Source organism: Lepidochelys kempii, chromosome 17 (genome assembly GCF_965140285.1).
Source record: "Lepidochelys kempii isolate rLepKem1 chromosome 17, rLepKem1.hap1, whole genome shotgun sequence".
In the NCBI taxonomy this organism is placed as follows: Eukaryota; Metazoa; Chordata; order Testudines; family Cheloniidae; genus Lepidochelys; species Lepidochelys kempii.
Genome location: NC_136396.1, coordinates 16,769,460 through 16,788,480, shown reverse-complemented (window position 1 = coordinate 16,788,480; position 19,021 = coordinate 16,769,460). Strand labels below are relative to the sequence as shown.

At 44.6% G+C, this 19,021-nt stretch overlaps 1 protein-coding gene across 2 annotated transcripts in view; it reads right to left on the bottom strand.

Moving 5' to 3' along the window:
* The window catches only part of MYBBP1A (MYB binding protein 1a), an 80,869-nt gene that overhangs the window by 10,112 nt on the left and 51,736 nt on the right, over positions 1-19,021 (bottom strand). For both annotated transcript variants that reach the window (XM_073315348.2, XM_073315349.2), the window contains exon 24: positions 8,937-9,053. In XM_073315348.2, the coding sequence (XP_073171449.2) occupies positions 8,937-9,053 (117 nt within the window). The remainder of the gene's footprint in view (positions 1-8,936; positions 9,054-19,021) is intronic.

Genomic DNA, 19,021 nt, shown 5'->3' with positions numbered 1-19,021 from the left:
ATCTGAGTTGTCAGCGTATTTGGGCAGGTAGTTCTCCAAGAGGAAAAAATATGAAGGCAGTTTTCACAGCTGGAATTCCCATCTCACTCCAAGCCAAATACCAGCAGCCGAGTCTCTACCTCATCCTGCTCATGTTCAAATGGTGGAAGTGGCTACACAGGGGATCTGCTGCCTCTGAAGGCTTCTGCCATTTGCAATGTGTGGCATTTCTTAATCTAAGCCTTGCTGCCCATAGGGCTGCTGTCTGGAGTGCAAAACACATCTGGAATTTTCCAATTCATTATTTTTCCAGCATTACTAAAGCGAGTGAGAGACACAAAAACTGGTCTTCAACAGAGGACCAGAGTAGGAGGAAGCACAGTCCGGTGGTTTGGGGGCTAGCCTGGGACTCGAGACAGCTGGGTTCAAATTCCCTGCTCAGCCACAGGCTTCTTGTATAATCTTAGGCAAGTATCTGTGTGCCTCAATGTGTCTCTGTGAAATGGGGATAATAGCACATGCCTACATCACAGAGGTGAGGACAACGGAGTTGGTTATGGTCTCAGATACTACAGCAGTGGGGGCCACGTAGAACTGACAGTAAATAGCACATGTAACCTCTGTAGAAGTGGTAACACAAAGCATATACCAGGGGGATGAAGAAAAACACACACACACACACGTACACACACACACAGAGGAAAAAGAGAAATATAGTCCTAGACTAGGAAGTTAATGCACATTTGTAGCCAGGAAACTTCAGAAGGGAAGGGAAAGCAGAAGAGAAATGCCCTCAGCTTCCCTCCTAAAAACAGGTCACAGGCTCACTCCCATGTTTAGTATAACTCTGGAGGCCAAACTGGCACACACTTGCACACCCAGTCTGGAGACACAATTCCTGTGGTAATTATACCAGGTATAATTCAAGGTAACTAAACATGCAGGTAAGACAGATACGCTGTGTACATGCAAAAAGAAAAGGAGTACTTGTGGCACCTTAGAGACTAACCAATTTATTTGAGCATAAGCTTCTGTGAGCTACAGCTCACTTCATCGGATGCTGTAGTTCACGAAAGCTTATGCTCAAATAAATTGGTTAGTCTCTAAGGTGCCACAAGTACTCCTTTTCTTTTTGCGAATACAGAGTAACACAGCTGTTACTCTGAAACCTGTGTACATGCAGTTACCTGATTTGCAAGCACCATTATGGTAACTTTGTAAATCAGGTGCAGTCACACTCCTCAACCAGCTACAAATCTGCCCTTTAAAAACAGAACTAAATACAAACCCAGAACCCGATCCTGCTGCTTTGTGCTGCTGGATCTCTGCACTTGTGCAGGGCTCCACCGAAGTCAATGGGGTGTCACCGTGCATGCCGGGGTTTGCAGAACCAGAGCCATGTTGTATAAAATGTGTAAGACCTTGAGTTTCCCCCTATTCCTGCCAAGAGCTTTAAGTTACATTAGGTATTAAAAAAATCAGACAAGCAAACAAATAGCCACACTGATCCAAAGCACAAGCTGTCTGTCTCTCAAATACTTACGGTAGCATCTGAGCACCTTGCTGTCTTTAATCAGAGCATCTCTGTGAGGTGGGACAATGCTAAGATCCCCATTTTACAGATGGGGATCTGAGACAGAGAGTACATCTACACTGCAATGCAAATCCCCACAGCACCCACTCTCAGAGCCCAGGTCAACTGACGTGAGCTCCCAGGGTTAAAAACAGCTGCGTAGATGTTTGGGCTCAAGCTGCAGCCCGGGCTCTGAGATTTCACCCTCCCCTGCCTTGCAGGGTCTTCACTGCGATTTTTAGCCCTGTAGCCCGAGCCCTGCAACCCCAAGTCAGCTGACCCAGGCCAGCCACAGCTGTGCCTCAGGACCCATTGAGAATAAGTCCACGCCCAGGGTTGTGCAGGAAGTCTGTGGCAGAGCAGGGAGTTGAACCGGTGTCTCCAGAGTCCAAGGCCAGTACCCTAACCTGAGAGACACCCTTCCTTCCCTGAGCTATCTGTGGAGTGGTCAGTGGAAAGACACCATGGCAATGAAATAGGCCCTATGGGTTCAACACGTCTCAAAGCCTTTACATTTCAGGGTGGGGTGCTCTGCAGCCTGAGGGAGCTCCAAGCAGTACGTCTTCTTGCCTGGTACTTTTGAAGTGGGAACAGTTAGTCTAGGCTGATAAGAAACACAGCAATATCCCAGATAATCATTCTGTTACTGAGAGAGGAGGGCTGGTTTCCTAGCTCAGGGCCCAGGCACCAGTTCAAAATGCTATATCCCTGGCACACCCTCCAGCATACTTCATTATATAAAACAAACAGCCCTTCACCTGACATATCAGTCACAGCTCCGTGGGGTGGATCTTCCATTAAGTCAAACAAAACCCACAGCCAAGCTGCGTTCTTTCCACATGCCGCGCGCTATCCCCATCCTTCCCTCCTCCCACACAACAGACCTGGTTGCTAATGGATGAATGTACAGATTAGTGATGGAGTACTATGCCAGATGTCTGCACCTTTCACTACCTCACATCCCCTGGTACACCCAGACATTGCCAAGGAAACTCCTGCTTTGAAGGTTATTGTCCAGCCCAGCAAACAGCTCAGCAAGCTTTTCAAATTACAGGAAGTCCACTCTAATGTTTAGAGTGAAGTTCACTCCTTCATTGTTACACAGAGATTTGCAAGTAGAAAGGATTCCTCTAGTTAGGGCCAAGAAAAAAAAAAAAATCAACAGCCTAATAAAAAACCCCCAAAGCATTCAATCTTAGGTACTTTTATGGGACCCATCACCATGCTATCTGAACACCTCACAATCGCACATGTATTTATCCTCACAATACCCCTGAGAGTACGGAAGTGCTACTATCCACATTTTACAGATGGGGAACTGAGGCTAAGTGACTTGACTAAGGTCACCCAAGGAGCCTGCGGCATCCTAACCACTACCTCGCCGGTGAATTTTCACTACTTTTGCAACAGATGAGCGAGGCCCTAACCTATGACCTCATGGATACAAAAGCACAAACACTTTCACAGCTCCACCAAGCCCCCGCACTCATCATCTTTGGCCACAACCAACTACAGTTTGCTCAATCATTTAATTTCAGCAAGGGCAAAAGGTTTCAAATGGATACGTCTGAAGACAGAAGACCTCTGTTTACCCACAGAACAGGTCCAGCATAGGCAGCATCTGTGGAATGGGAGAACTCTTCTCCATTTGTACATTAAGGAAGGGCTATCAAACCATACTCCCAAACAAAATGGTAGCTACCACCAACACTATGGAGGAGGCAGCATATTATCTCCTCCCCAGAATGATCAGCTTGTGATAAATCAGGCTCAAACCTCAAAATTTATTTCCCTTCCTGCCCATTTATGGAGGTTGTGCAGAAAGGCGGGTGAATTCCATGCTGCCCAGTTATATGCATGCAGCTGATAGTGCAGGAAGCAGGAGGTGCAGGCAGGGATGGTAGGGCACAATTACTTAGCCTGGAAAGGACCAGTGTTAATGGGGATGTGGTCGTTAATGTGTGGGGAAGGAAGCGAAATCAAACCCTCTTTTGTCCCCGGCCACGTGAGAGACCGAACAGATCCCACTCAAAAGAGCATCATTGGAGGACTCTACGTTTTTCTATGCAACGTTTATTTTGGCAGACATGGAAAAAAATCGGCAAAAACGAGTTCATGCAGAACATTTTATTTTTTTTTCTGAGTTTAAAGCTTTGGGGTTTTTAAAAGCCATATAACAATACAGAAAAAGACAAACTGTAGGACAGCCAGGGTGCACGGGATGGAACAAACAGGACTGAATGCTTCCCCAGCAATATTCTATGTCCACAGAGCACTTTAACAGCTCTGTCACATCTGCACAGCCATTCAGCAAGCTGGCTAGCTTATAGCTAGTGCAGGCACATCCACCCAAGCTGCTGCTGAGATGTACCCACAGACCACACACAGACTCACTGGCTCAGGAGATCATCAGGACACACACTGTGGCTGGATTTTTTAAAAAGGACTTGGTGATTTTCACAGCCATGCAAATTAAGACGCCAACACAGGTCATCAAATGTCATGCACTCTGGAGACTAAAGCTGGTCTACATGGGAAAGTTCGACCAGTTATATGGTTTCACTCTCTCTCCCACCATGTAAACTCTAATCCCGCTAGTGGCTTTTTCCAGTGTAGCTTAAACCTCTTCCTAAGCAACAAACATAACTAACCCCCAAAAGCGACCACATGGGGCGTTATAATGGCAGAACTAAATCAACATTAAATTCGTGCCTCAGAGGTTATATAGAGAAAAAAAAAACAAAACACAACTTTCCCATGTAGACAAGGCCTAAAATGATCACCCATGGGGGTGGAGGGGTTCACAAACACACACACAAATAGGTGTATCACAGCATGGGACGTTTGCACTTTCCTCTGGACGCCTCAGTTACTGGCTATAGCCAGAGTCTTCATTCCAGGGTAGACAGGCTAACGGGGTCTGATGTGGTATCAAATTCGGCACAAGTTTCTCAGCACAGTGATGGGTTGAGCACAGGAACAGCAGCACTGCCTGCTGACCCCTCCCTTTGTACAGGATGCTACATTGATAGGAAATTAAAAACTAATCCAGGCCATCCCAGGATGCATTTACAGGAGAAGGCAGATCAAAACAAAAACCAACCCGCAAACCACTGTTCACAAGCCAAGAAAAGACTGACCTTCACAGACAGGTTTTCCACAAAGGCTCAGTAATAAAAGTACCAATTTTCCAGTGACACGTTTCATTAACTCTTCTCCATTTCCCTCTGGCTTTCAACTCTCAACACCTACTTACAACCTCAGTTGCAGCATCCTATGCAAGAGTTGACGGGGGGTTGGTCATGCAGCATTAGAGACTTGGCCACAGAAAAGAGGTCTCTGGTAATGCACTCAAAACAGTCTGCCCAAGGCTGAGAATTACATTGGCTCCTAACCAAATTTTATCAATGGGTCACTGGCCCTGAGACGACTTTAAAGGCAGGACAGCAGCAGAGTAGGAGGACAAAGAGAAAACTGAGCTCTACAGATACAAGAGGGTGAGGGAATGCACCAAGGTGAGAAGAATTCAGGGCAGCTGCATCTGAAGTGAGATCTTTATAATGTAGCGACATCAGCTAGCGATTTGGCCAATAATCTGCAAAGCCAATGTATGCATGGCCCCCACTCCATGAAAACATATAGCGAGGGTGGAGGGATCTCCTGGCTGGGAAGTCAGGAGTCCTAGGTTCTGCCACTGGACTTACTGTGTGACCCTGAGTAATTCATTTGAGCCTTAGTTTCTCCATGTGCAAAATGGGGATAATGCTACTTCTCTAACACAGTGCTGTTGCAAGGTTTAATCGGGAGGCAGCAGTGGAGAGAGCACTGGACTGGGACTCAGGTGACCTGGATTCTATTCCGGGCTCTGCCACTGGCCCACTGCATGACCGTGAGCAAGTCACATCACTTCTCTGTGCCTCAGTTTCCCCATCTGCAAAACCGGGATAACGATGTTTGTGCTACTCTTCAGGAAGCTGGGAGTCTCGGGTTTCAGTGAAATGGTTTTTATTTAGTGATTACCTCAACAACGTGATGGCTGAACCCTCCTTTTTTAATGTGCTTTCAGATCTACTGATGAAAAGCGCTGCGTAAGAATAGGTGCTATTATTATTACTATTAATAAACATAGCTAAGGCTCTTTGAGAGCCTCAGGTGAATGGAGCTATTCAAGTGGCAAGTATTATTCTTCCTTCTTCATTGGCAACACCATCCTGTTGGCTAGGTGCCCAAATTAGGGCAACTTTAAAAGCTGCACTAACTTTATATTTTTTAAAAAGTACTCGCCGTGGAACTAGGACTGAGGGCCACATCAGGGTTCCAAAACTGTATGGAGGGCCGGGTAGGGAAGGCTGGGTCTCCCCAAACAGCCTGGCCTCCGCCCGCTATCCGCCCCCTCCCACTTCCTGCCCCCTGACTGCCGGGAAATCACTGGCATTGCTGCTGCAAACCTGACTGACGGCTGCAAGAATGGAACTGATCCCTCCCTAGCCAGTTCTGCTGCTGTTTAAACAGCTGTCGCAGGCATTAGCGAAGAGCCACTTAACAGTTCTGGCTTTTCAGGTTATCTCAGAAGCTGCACTCACACCTTCACCTCTTTGGGAAACAGATGGCTTGGTGGGTGGTGCAGGACATTTGGAGACTACTGAGCGTTTCACGTCTAAATCCGCCCTCCTGCCAGTAGTCAGCAAGTTCTGTTACCACCTCCCAGTTGCCAGTATGTAATGGGTTACTGGTCTCCATCCTGTTCCCAGTTGGCCAAGTTTGCAGAGGAATCATGGGCTGAGCAGGCAAGAGAGACTGAACCCCCTAGTGAGCCAGAAGCTTCTCCTGCCTCTTCCTATGCCCTACCTAGTCTGTAGATAAACAAAGGCATTCCTAGATTTTGAGGCCAGAAAGAATCAAGATGCCACCTCGTCTGACCTCCTGCACAACACAGGCCAAAGAACCTCACCCAAAAGCTACTGCATCAAGCCTCTCACATCTGTTTGAACTAGAGCCTTTAAAAAAAAAAAAAGAAAAAGAACATGTCCAGTCTTGACTGAAGGTACGGCTAGAAGGTGGAGGTGCAATTCCCAGCTCAATACATGGTTGCTTTGATTGAGCTAACACGCTAAAAACAGAACGCAGCCATGCAGAGCGCGGCAAGAAAGGTTCGTCGCACCAAGGATATGCCTGTCAGAGACACAGCTAGGTATGTGCTCGGGGTGGCTTCCTTCCCTGCTGCACTTGCCAGAGCAGGAACAGTCTCTTTAAGCACATTCGCTTGATGAGAGCTCACGCCAGTGTCTCTCCTCACACCCCCAGCTCAAAGTACAGACACACCCTTGGAAAGTTTGAGAACCCACCACGTTCCTAGGTAAGTTGTCCCAATGGTTAATTACCATCACTTAAAAATGTGTGCCTTATTCATAGTCTGAATTTGTCCAGCTTCAGCTTCTAACCACTGGATCTGTCATGCGCCTTTTTCTCCTGGAGATTAGCCAGGATTTGAACCTGTGCCCACTTGGTAAGAATCTTTCCACTCGACCACCAAGCCACTGCATGTTTCTAGTGCTATCAGTCAGGCACTGTCTATGTTACTCAGTACAATAACACCCCACAACACCGGGTCCTCTTTTTGCAGCAAGGTCTGTTACAACGTTTGTAACTTTGGAAACAATTTTCTGGCACAACGTTCAACCTCGCAATGCACTAAATCGCGGAAACAGGCAGATCATTTTACAGTGAATTAGGAATTATATACAGTGTATTTGTTAACCCCCACCACCACACTTAGCACTTAACCAGCATTTTATGGGGCTAGTTCCGCACTTCTTGATGTTAGTTATACACCAGTGTAAATTCACTGATTTCAAAGAAGTTACACTGGTATAAATCTGGGGCATGGCAGTGAAGATTCAGACTCTACAGCTGGGATTTTCCAGCCATAGGGGGTAGGTGCCCAAGTACCATTGACATTCAGTGGAAGTCGGGATTTTAATTCCTTTAGGATTCCTTGAAAATCCCCATCTACCTGGACCACACTGTGGCAGTTTTTGTTAAAATGCAAACATCCACAGAAATGGAAAGGGATGAAGAATCATTCAGCTCAGCAACAGCTCATGTTGCTACCAAAGCTTGTTATAACACTAGATCCTGAACTGAATGACATGGAGGCATCGTAAAATTCAATGTGTATCACTAATGTGACGTACGGCCCTCTTGTGAGCCCTGCAGGTATATAACAGCGCCTGCCAGCTAGAAAGAGACATGGTGACACAGAAGGTTTGCGGAGGAGGATAGTTGATTTGATCCTACCCATTGCGTCACTGATGTAATCATTAATAAAATGCATTTTGCTGAAACCCAAGACTCCCCGATTTCTCGAGAGTACTACAAAGGTCATCCCTGAGTTTCTTAAAATAGATTTGCTTGGAATTCTTGTTCCTACTCAAGGAAGGAAAATTCAATCTGTTGACAACATTCTAATATTGCTTATTGCTATAGAAACTTAAGACCATCATAACCAATTAAAAATGTGCAAAGAATGAAAGCTATACTCAGAGAGATGATAATGATACAGCTAAGACCCTAACCAATATGAGTCACTGAAATTAAGCCCTCTCTGTTGACTGAGACCCCCTCCTTGTACCGTTTCGGAACACTCCCTCCTAAAGCACCAGAAGCAGCGTGGACCCATCATTCTTTTGCTCTCGCTGTGCTGCAATCTTGGCATCATTCTATTTTTAGAATAAACGATTTTAGGATTCTCTTAGCAAATATCCATCTGCCATTAGCAGCGAGTGGTCCGGGGCTATGTCAGGGGACCAGGAGCCAGGACTCCTGGGTTCTAAATCTTGGTTCCACTTACAACCGCACTCAAGTCAAGTCACTTTACCTCTTTGGCTTACAGGGTTATCTAGTTGTAAAACAGGTGTAACTTTCAGAGGTTTTGCGAAGTTAAATTAATATTTATGACACCCCTTAAGATTCTCCAATGAAAGGTACATGCAAAATGCCATTAGTGTATTGAATCTAAAATGCCTAAAACGTTCTGACCCATGCAAGTTTATTTCTCATGCTTAGCCTCTCCCACTTGGATCCACACACTCTTCTATCAGACCTACAGCCAAGCATCCCAGGCCTATTATATATGATACAAAACAGCCATGTCCTACAGCATGCAGGAGTTCATGTGGCATGAACACCAGAGAAACCATTCGCTAGCTACTAGGGGGTCCAGATTCAGATCAAATGTAAGTGGGTGCAAATGCACTGAAGTCAATTTAATGGAGCCAAAGCGATTATACCACATCTGAATTTGGCCCTATGAGCCCATGAGGAACAGGTGCAGAAAAGGCATCCAGTGGGCACGACCCACATTTAACCTGCTAGTTCTCATTACCTCTGTGATCTGATTGGTACTCTCTCTGATCAGCTCCTCCCACTCCTCCTCCGTCGTCATGGAGAGCTTCAAATCCCGAGTCTGCAGGGCCTTCTGGAGAAGCATGCACGCCTGTGCCTGGAATGGAAGGAAAAGAGGGACATGTGAAACTCCACTCTTTTTGGTGGATGGCATTAGCCACCTAGCTACAGATCACTGAAACCCCCAGTTAAATATGGGGATGGGGATAGTCTGCATTAGACTCACCAGCACAGTTAATGCTTTGACACAGAACATTCATTCTCCCTTTCAGAGTCATTCCTAACACAAAGCGCTTGCGTAACATACTGGAATTATTCGGTAGAACAGATGCATTTTAAAATGTGAGTCAAGCGGGTGGAGAGATCACCGTTATTTCAGAATCAACCTTTTATGGCAGAAATGCACCCAAGTGCAATATATACAGTCTCCATAAATCTATAAGCCACTTTTTCAGTCACTTTACCTTTTATTGTGCTCTAGCTCTGTTGGTAAATGCATTACACACAGAACATAAAAGATTGGAGCTGGCAGCCTAGCGAATGCTCCAGATGGAAACTGCAGCTCAAAGCAGCACTCAGCCTAGCCCTGGAATAAAACGCACTCATTAAACCTACATGTTAACAGGACCACTGAAGAGGAGTATCCAACAGAAACCCAACGGGAATTTGCAGCCTTCTCACGTGTCCTCTTCTAGTTCAGAGATTCTATTTGAAGTCCCCACTTAGGTACAGGCAATGCGCAAAGCAAACAAAAGAAACACATCAAGACACTACGCCAACCATTAGTGTCAATACGCTGTAGGATTTAAAGGGGACACTTCCCTGACAACAAAATGTCAGAAAGAAAAAGAGCGAGTGAATTCTAGCCACAGATAGAAACACCGTATTGCTGTCTGCAGATACAGTTACAAAGGGCTAATTTCAATCTGGGTGTGTGATGGGGTATATAAACCCCGCACTATCATGGAAGGGTTTAAAGAGCTGCTTTGGGCTGGGGTGGCCCAGCCTCCTGGTACTGGCATCTACACACTGCTATATTTAGCATGACGTCTCCTGCTGCCTTCCACTGCCAGAACCTTTCCCCACGGCCAGAGCCTTTCACTGACACACGTAGGTACACACCACAGTCTGGACGCAGCTTGTGTGATGCTGGTGGAACTCCACTGATCTAATCAAATTTATTCCTGAATTACAACCCCTGAGAGGAGAATCAGGCCCAGTGTGAAGAGAATGGACAATAAATAGCATGAAATAAATAAATGAAATAGCAATTACTGGCTTTACCTTTGCACACTGACAGAGATGCTCGTAAATTAAAGCTGACAGTTCCAGCCAGTGAGCAGGGAGGTTTTTAAAAAAAATCCATACTTGGTGCCAAATTAACATCCAACAAAAACAATAATTGGGAACATAGCATAATTTTGGTTAGAGTAATCAGCAATATTTTAGCTAGATGAAAATCAAAACCATGTATGTGTGTATGTCTGCTGGAATTTAGGGTGCAGGCTGGAGGCATGTAAACTATTTGAGTGACACCTGCTATTGTCACTAAATAGTGATGACAAGCAAGGTTCTTTAGGGACTAGGGATTCTGAGACACTTCATAGAGGCCTCAGAGTAGCAGCCGTGTTAGTCTGTATTCGCAAAAAGAAAAGGAGGACTTGTGGCACCTTAGAGACTAACCAATTTATTTGAGCATAAGCTTTCGTGAGCTACAGCTCACTTCATCGGATGCCTGATATGCGGAGGGCAGGTGCTCAGCACTTTACTGAAAATCAGGTCCCACTCAGGTCTCAAGTCACGAATCCAAAATGGCATCCGCCATTATTAGTCACTTTTGATTCTCCTGTTTCTGATCTGTGATGTTCCCACCCAATAATTACTTGAGCTCTTCTGGAATACAGCTTCATCACTGGTGCCCCTGGTAGGACTCTCCACAAGATCAGCATTTCACATAAATAAAATACAAAAGCAAGACGGCACCCTGGAGTTAATCTACAGTCCTGAGATGCTGTTAAAGCAGTTTAAAGGAACCATTCTCTTGCTTTGCATCCTGGTGCAATCAAGATGAGTTGCCTGGACGAATGTTATTGAAACTGCAAGAGGAGAGATGACGTCTTTAGGTTTATGATCTCGTCTGGCTCCTCAAGTGAGTTACTGCCTTTCATTTACTTCAGGGGTCACCTATTCTCTTTGATAATTGCACAAAGGCAACTCTCCACTATCCTCGGTGTATGCACCCAGACATGCCGTAATTGGTCTCATAAGCCATAGCTGCCTCTTAATTACAAGAAGTAGGTGAGAGCGCCTGCCTGGCATGTGGTGGTAGGAATCTGTAACTCTGGCTAAATCAACATCAATTGAATGACGTCTGCTGCAATTTTATTTGAAATAACCCAGCTAATGGAGTGAGCTGTAGCTCACGAAAGCTTATGCTCAAATAAATTGGTTAGTCTCTAAGGTGCCACAAGTACTCCTTTTCTTCTTCCAGCTAATGGAGTTCCTGTTCGGAAGTGAAAAGCCTGGTTCCGCAGTATATGTCTCTATTCTTGCTACCATGGTTGCTATGTGCCCTGAAGATGAGTCACTCCTGTAGCCCATGAACCTTAACAATCCCACCTTTGCTGGGAAAAAAGGTTTAGTTCTATTTCTGTTGTTTTTATTCCAATGGAACTTGCTCTACGGGCAGGTAAAATTGCAATGGCTGCAATTTTCAAAGAGACTTCACCGCCCCATCACTCCCTTTTATCTTCTAGATTGCTAATGCAAGAGGCAATTTTCTTCTTCTCAGATAATCATAGTCTTACCCCACAGACTTGAGTTTGGCATTGGGACTAGTTCTTCTGCATCAGAGCAAGAGGCATGGTGTGTTAAGAGGTTACGGGCTGACCTATTGCAATAGGATTACTGTCACAGGTGGTTTTAATCTCCTGGCCCACATTCCTCCTTGTCTACTCTACCGCCAAACTCCTGCTCCAGGCAGACTGCATACTGAATGAACATATGAACTGTGGCTATCGATAAAACAAGCCCGGTAACATTAATGCTTCACTGTCCTTGGAAACGGTAAGAAATTAAACAATCCTGAAGAGAGGAAGTAAAATAAAGGAAACTGCTTAGTTTCAGCAGGTCCCAAATTATAGCATGAAAGCGACCAACCAACACAACAAACCAGCAGAAAATTTCTGCACCCTCTTGTTTAGAGAGAAGTACGAATACTGGTCCTTGTTCGTATCATTTTATTTGCACGTAAAAATGGAACTTTGATTCCATAGCTCTACAAAAGGGACAATCATGGACATATGAAACTTGCCGGTGCTCAGATCTGAAACTCACCAGGCGCCCAGGATGGTGAGTGACAGCACCGCAATGGACTGGAAATTACCAGCCCTTAACAATAGTTTTAGAGTCCTAAAGCAAGCTAATGTATTGTCAGAGAGCACCCCCCTGAGAAATGTCAAGCTATGGACCTGAAGGCTGGACACATACTAAAAGCTGCCTGCAGAACAACGGCCTCTGGGTACCTACTGAAGTTAAGAGAATATTACAAATTAGGAAGGGATAATCTGCTGTTTGAGTGGGCTGCTCTAGGAAGCTTTTCCTTTTTATTTATATAGTGACGCTTTAAGAAGGGTGAGAAAAAAGTCTGCTGGGAAGGAATACAAGAGTCACTGAAGTACAGTTATAACTCAAATTATCCACAAGCCATTTCCTTTCAGGTGCATTGAGAAACCACTTGCTCTCTTCTCTTTATAGTTAATATTTTCTTAGTGGACAGAGCTTGTCACATTGAGGATGTGAACACAATGCATAAGGAAATCAAGGAGTTCAAATTTGTCAGAATTTAGCTAGGGAATCTACGTAGGAACACACTAAGATTGCAACATGATTAGTGATTTGGGGTGCCCATCATAAGGGGGCCTGATTTTCTTAGAATGGGTACTCAGCACTTCCTGAGAACCCAGCTCTTTTAAAGGTGACTCAAGCTGATAGCCTAAGAATTAAGGCACCTAAAATTACTATTTACTTTTGAAAATTTAGGCTACTATTTCTTTCTATGTCCAAGAGATAGTGCTGGCAATCCAAGAGGTGGGCCAGGGAGAGAGAGACCAGCAAAACCTATAGGGATGTAAGATTTCTATAAGCCAATGCTATTTATTTTTATTTAAGTAGATGCTTAGAAACATGCCCTGCTCTGGGTACACGTGTATACATAAAAATACGGTTACAGTTAGCAATGACCTCTATGCTGTCCTTGCCCTGAACAGCTTGCCACCTACTAGAACTGTGAAAAATATGTGCAGAAAAAAGTTTCCAATGACATTAGCTTGTTTTCCATTCTGCAAAATTTTTTTTTTTTTTTTTGGCAGAACATTTTCACACAATGGCAAGGGTTTAAAAAGCCAAGAGTTTTGGAAAGGATGTAAACCCTCACATTCAGGGCATAGACCAGCCTCTCGCTGAATGAGATAAGGGAGCAGTTTTGCTTGTGTGCAATGTGTCCCATACCTGGCTCCTCCATAATCTTTTGCACCCTCCAAGTCCAGGCCAGCGTCAGAGACAGGATAATGGACTAGAGGGACTATTGGCCTGATCTGATCTGTGATTTCCTACATTTTAAACTGGATGTTTGCTGGGGCAAAAGAGGGACTGACCATGTACACAGGAGAGCTCCCTACAGGGAGTGTGGTTCTAACGGTTTCAGCCCATGGACAGAGGCCAGCAACGCTCAAGTTCTATCCCCGCCTACGCCACCAAATATTCCTACCCCTCTGCATGTATGTGGCACTTTACAAACAAGCAGTACAACTTTGTTCCCAGTGGAGTCAGAGGGAGTTTGTCATTGACCATGCTAGAAGTGCGATTAGACCCTTTATTTAGTTGTGGCTCGTGACATATCATTCTCCCCATTTTACAAGGGTCAAAACTGAGGATCAAGAAAATTACACTCAGAATACAACCTTTTCTCAGAATACCCAGGAGCTCCCAGCTCCAAACCCTGGGCTTAATCCACTAGACAAGGATACTTCTAGGACACACATATCGCTTCTCACCACACACATACCCCAACCCCTATATCCCCAAAATGAAAATTTGTAAGTGAAACCACATTCTGAGCTAGCTTAGATCCAGTAACCAGGTGAAAAACTTTATATCCCATTCTGAGTCCTATAAGCCATCTAGTTCCCCAGCCAAACCTACTATAGAAACCAGTTCAGAAAATTCAGCATTAACAAAAAAAGGGAGGGGGAAAAGAAGAAGAAGAAGAACACTAACCTTCCTCCCGATCCACCAAAAAATTTATCCAAAGAGGATATACACACATATTCATCTACCTACCCATAGGAGTAAATGGGGTAGAAACGCTCATTAGTAGTTCATGTGGAAGGACGAAAACGAACAACAATCCATAACATGCCAATTCTGTGGTTTTCTGCCAGCTGTTTGTTTCTCTCTGACACTAACATGCATGTCAATTCAGTATAAACAGCCAAAGTCTCCCTTTAAAATACTAACTGTACACTTACTGCAGGAACTGAGATGATGGGGGATCCCCAAATCTTTCCCCTTACCTACAGGCTAACACACAGATCAATCAGGCTAAGATGCTGGGATATACAGCATGTCTCTATGTGTCCCAGTAAGGCATTGGCAATCTGATAATTTTAAATGGCAACACAACCGCTGTTCTCCCGCTGACCAATCACATCTGCTGTGGTTGCGACATTGGAAACAAGACAAAGGTTACCCAAATCACCGTCCATGACAGCGTAGGGAAGGCATTAAAGGGCCTATTGAAAGAAACAGTCCTCTCCTTATTTTATTTCAGTTTAAAACAGATGGGAAAACTGAAGTCCAGACATGTTAAAGCAATCTATTCAACTCAAGATCGCAGAGTGAATCAGAGACAGAGTCAAGGAAAGAACCTTTGTTCAAAGTCTACTGTTCCGCCAGTACAGATTCAACACCAGAGAAAGCAATAGAATTACTCTGGATTTACAATGCTGTAACTGAAAACAGGATCTGGCCCAATGTCTCCAGACTGCCAGTCTCCTGCCCTATCCAGAGGGCCGTGTTGCTTCCTGTAACATACCCACCCCTCAATAGGCAGAAATAATGTTGCTATGGGGCCCTGATCCAGATTATAGCAAGCAAAACGTGAAACAAAAAATTAAAAACCAAGAATGAGAGTACAGACTCACAACCCTGGAGACAGAGCAAGTATGGTGAACGAACAGCAGCAGGGCAAGCTTCCCCATATCCTATCCGTCCAAGAATGCCTGAATAGATCACTGCAGGGTTGCTGCATGGTTATTTCGCCCATTCAGTCCTTGGTGTCTTGATGACTGCTGATGTTATGATACAGGCCTCACTTTAGGAAAGCACTTAACTACATGCTTAGGTCCATTCCTATTCAATGTAGCACATAGTTAACTTGAGGCATGTGCTTCAGTTCCATTAACTTTGATAAGACATAAGCATCCACTTAAGCGCTCTCCTGATTAGGAATGTGTTCCTGAATCAGGGCCATGGAAAATTGTCCTGTAGGCTCTGAAATGAGATCCAACTCACGTGGCCACTGAAAACACATTAGGATAGCAACAACTCATTCAAAGACAGGCTTGAGAAAGAGCCACTTTCCAATTCAAAAGCTTAGAGATAATACAGTTGACTAAGAAGCCTCCACCAATAACTTTCTCCAACCTAGAGCTACGACTGAGATATTCCACCAGTGCAAGCAAAATGTGCCTATTCTGCGACAGGATTGGTTTTAATGTGCTAATAAGCAAGAAAAGTTGCCTATTGATAAAGATTAGAATTTTTTTTTTCCTGATCAAGTTGAGAAGCGAACAAAATCCTATTTCAGCATTACTGGTGCAAGACAAACAGAATCCAAACAGCCTAAGAACCTTATTTGGGGGCTATTTAAAGGGGTTTAGAATGAAAGTATCCAACCGTTTCTGGGAGAATGTGCATTATTATTAAGACACAGCAAGTGCTGTCTACTTTGGATCAGGGCAGCAATGCAGAAATGCTCCGAGACCCACAGTTTTTTAGCATAGTTGCAATCATGTCCACCTTTTAAGAATACACACTTGGTAACTGCAACTGGGCCCCTGAAAGCCAGGCATCTCCCATCCCAGATCAATGTCAGCGGAGACCTCACCTCCTACAAGCAACAAGTCCTGGTAACAGCCGTCCCTAATGCGTTCGTAAGGCTTTCAGCCATTCTATTCTCTTCTAGGCTACTGTAGGCCAAGAAGCCCCAACGGAGATCAGGGCTCCACTGGGCTAGGTGCTGAATACTTGCATTGCGAGACACAGTCTCTGCCTGGAAGAGCTGAAGTGACTTGCCCAAGGTCATACAGGGAGGAGTGTGGGTAGCAGAGCCAGGGATTAAATCCAGATCTCCTCCTACAAAGTTAGGCCAACCTAGCTACATCATTCGGGTGTGAAAAAATACCGCCCCCGAGCGATGAAGGTAAGCTAACCTAAGTCTTGGGGCAGACACCACTAGGTCAACGGAATAATTGCGTCACTGCAGTGAGTGTCTACATTGAAGCGCTACAATGGCGTTGCTGTAGCTGTTTAAGTGTAGACACAACCTCAGTCTAATCTCCTCTGAGTTATGTATTTTGGTCTGAGTTACGCATTCCTCCAGGAATGGCCAATGCGGAATGCTGCTGCAGTAGTAGTAAAAATCCCATAAAATGCACCACGGACATTGTGCAGCGATGTACACGGGTCGGAGGAGGAATTCATTCCTGACCTCAGAGGCCATAAGCTTATTCTCCGAAGCATGAAGCCTGACATAATTGCCCATCATATAACATTTTGCAAAATCCACTCTCACTAAAGCATACCAAAGGGCTGGTCATTTGCTCAAGAAGCAGCACTGGTTAATCCAATGGAAAATTTACAAGCCTAAAAACAAAATTCTCCTTGCCAAAAATTTAGTACAACAGGGTGTGTGTGGGGCAATTATGACACTTTACTCACCTGTTTAAAAAGGTTACTGAGCCAGCTGGATGGATAAGTAGAACCTTGCAGATTGATTTAATCACCATACATGAAGCATTTAAGTGGCACTTTTATCATCACATTTTACTACCTTTGAAAAGTAAGAAAATCTCACCAAATACACTCCAACCACAATTCCTAGATCTTTACGCTTTTATGATTTAAAGCACTACCATTGTTTCAGAATGAGTAATTCTGCACTGCAACCTTGAATTCTCCAAAGAAGACAGTACCTGCAGATTCCTGAGAAGTAGCTGGATGCCTTCCGCTCTAAGATCCTTTAAATAACTGATAACGGTTTGCTTATTAAAAATAATCCCATCACATACTAGACACATTTTGCTCCTACAATATGTGGAATATCTGTGTGGTGTCTCCTTGCGTGAGCAAGCTATCAATTAATGTTTTTAAGTCAACTGTTTTACACTGATCCAAAGAGTCTCTCCCTCCCTCCCAAGCTTGTCTTTAAAGCAAGTTAAACAATGTTTAGTAAACACAAGGCTTTCTGTGTTTTTATGAACAGCTGTAACACCCAGTCTCAGTGATTCCTCTCCCTAATGAAAAAAAACAACTCAGCAGGATTCATCTGCAGTTTTAGCACCCAGTCACTAGCTCAGGAATGCTGCAGCACTTGGGGAAAAACAAACGCAGATAACCAAACACCTGTTAGATAGAGAACTAACCCCACTTGGCAGAGTTAACCAGTTCAGAGAGATGGGACACTCACCAATGAGGTTCAAGGGCAATGACCTAGTAAGAGAATTCTGGCATTGCCAGCTGCTGGCAAGGGAAAAGACACTGGTGTTTCTACCCTGGACCCTGCTTCCAAGGTGCCATCTTTCACATTTTATGGATCTGAAACTTCATTCCCCAACAGCTGATAAGGATCTTTCGGTTTCTTCTACCCCACTCCAGAACCTGCTGGAAGGAGGAAGAGATCACCACCATTCTATCCCACCTCCAGTCCCTGTTTCGTTGGTCTTCTGTTTCTCTCCCCTCCTTCCTCTGCTCAGTGGCAGCAGTGTCAAGTTCTAAGTTCTTTCACTGCTGCCCCCAGGGTACTTTCACTCTGCTGCTACTTCGGGCTTGTCTATACTACACTGTTCTGCCACTTTGAACTATACGGATACAGATAAAGGAGTACAAGTCCCCCTAGCGTGCATGCAATTTTACTGCTACAAAAGCACTTACACTGATACAGATTATTCTGGTTCAGGAAGGGGAATAAGCGATACCAATATAAGGCACCTTTAACTGCTACTATTGTGTCCACACTACAGTTATGCCAATATAGGCCCCATCGGAGGGGGGGGGGAAAAGGGGGGGGAATGGGATCCTTAACTTTTGTAGTACACACCAGCCCCTAGCAAAGCTCTGAGCAGCTACTGAGGCACTGCAGCCGTCTGTCTGAACACGCAGGCAGACCACACTGTATCCATTCATACTCAGGAGGTTTTCCTTCACAAGCACAAAGACTAGAAGATATTCTGTTTAAATTAAAAATTTTAGCTTCTTGAGTAATTGATGACCTGGGCCCCCCACATTCATCAGAGCAAGTCCATTCGCTCCCTGCTGGAGAGAGTGGATTTTTCAAGTGTTGCTGCCATGCAGAGAGGTACAAACATTTGGATGCAATATGAAGTCTCAATTTTATATTTAAATCTCCACAGAAAGAGGAATTCCTCTCCCCACATACAGGCTAGCTTCCAAAGGCAAAGCCAGTCTACTTCTGACAAACCCAGGCAAAGAATGGTCTTTTCTGTGCAGATCCCTGCACTGCCCAAGTAATGAATTTGAGAGGGCCAACAGCTACAAAATGACAACAGGGAATCCGGAAAGTAGGAAGCTCTGAGTACAGCTATTACTTTAAACACTAGGACAGCTGTAGTCCATCCTGCTGTGGTACAGCAATGATAGTTATCTCCCAATAAAAACACAAAGGAACAACAACAACAACAACAGGAGAAGAAACACAGAACACAATATGCAGTAATAGGTGCCTTATAAATGTGGACAAGAGTAATAAGCACAAATGCCTCTGAA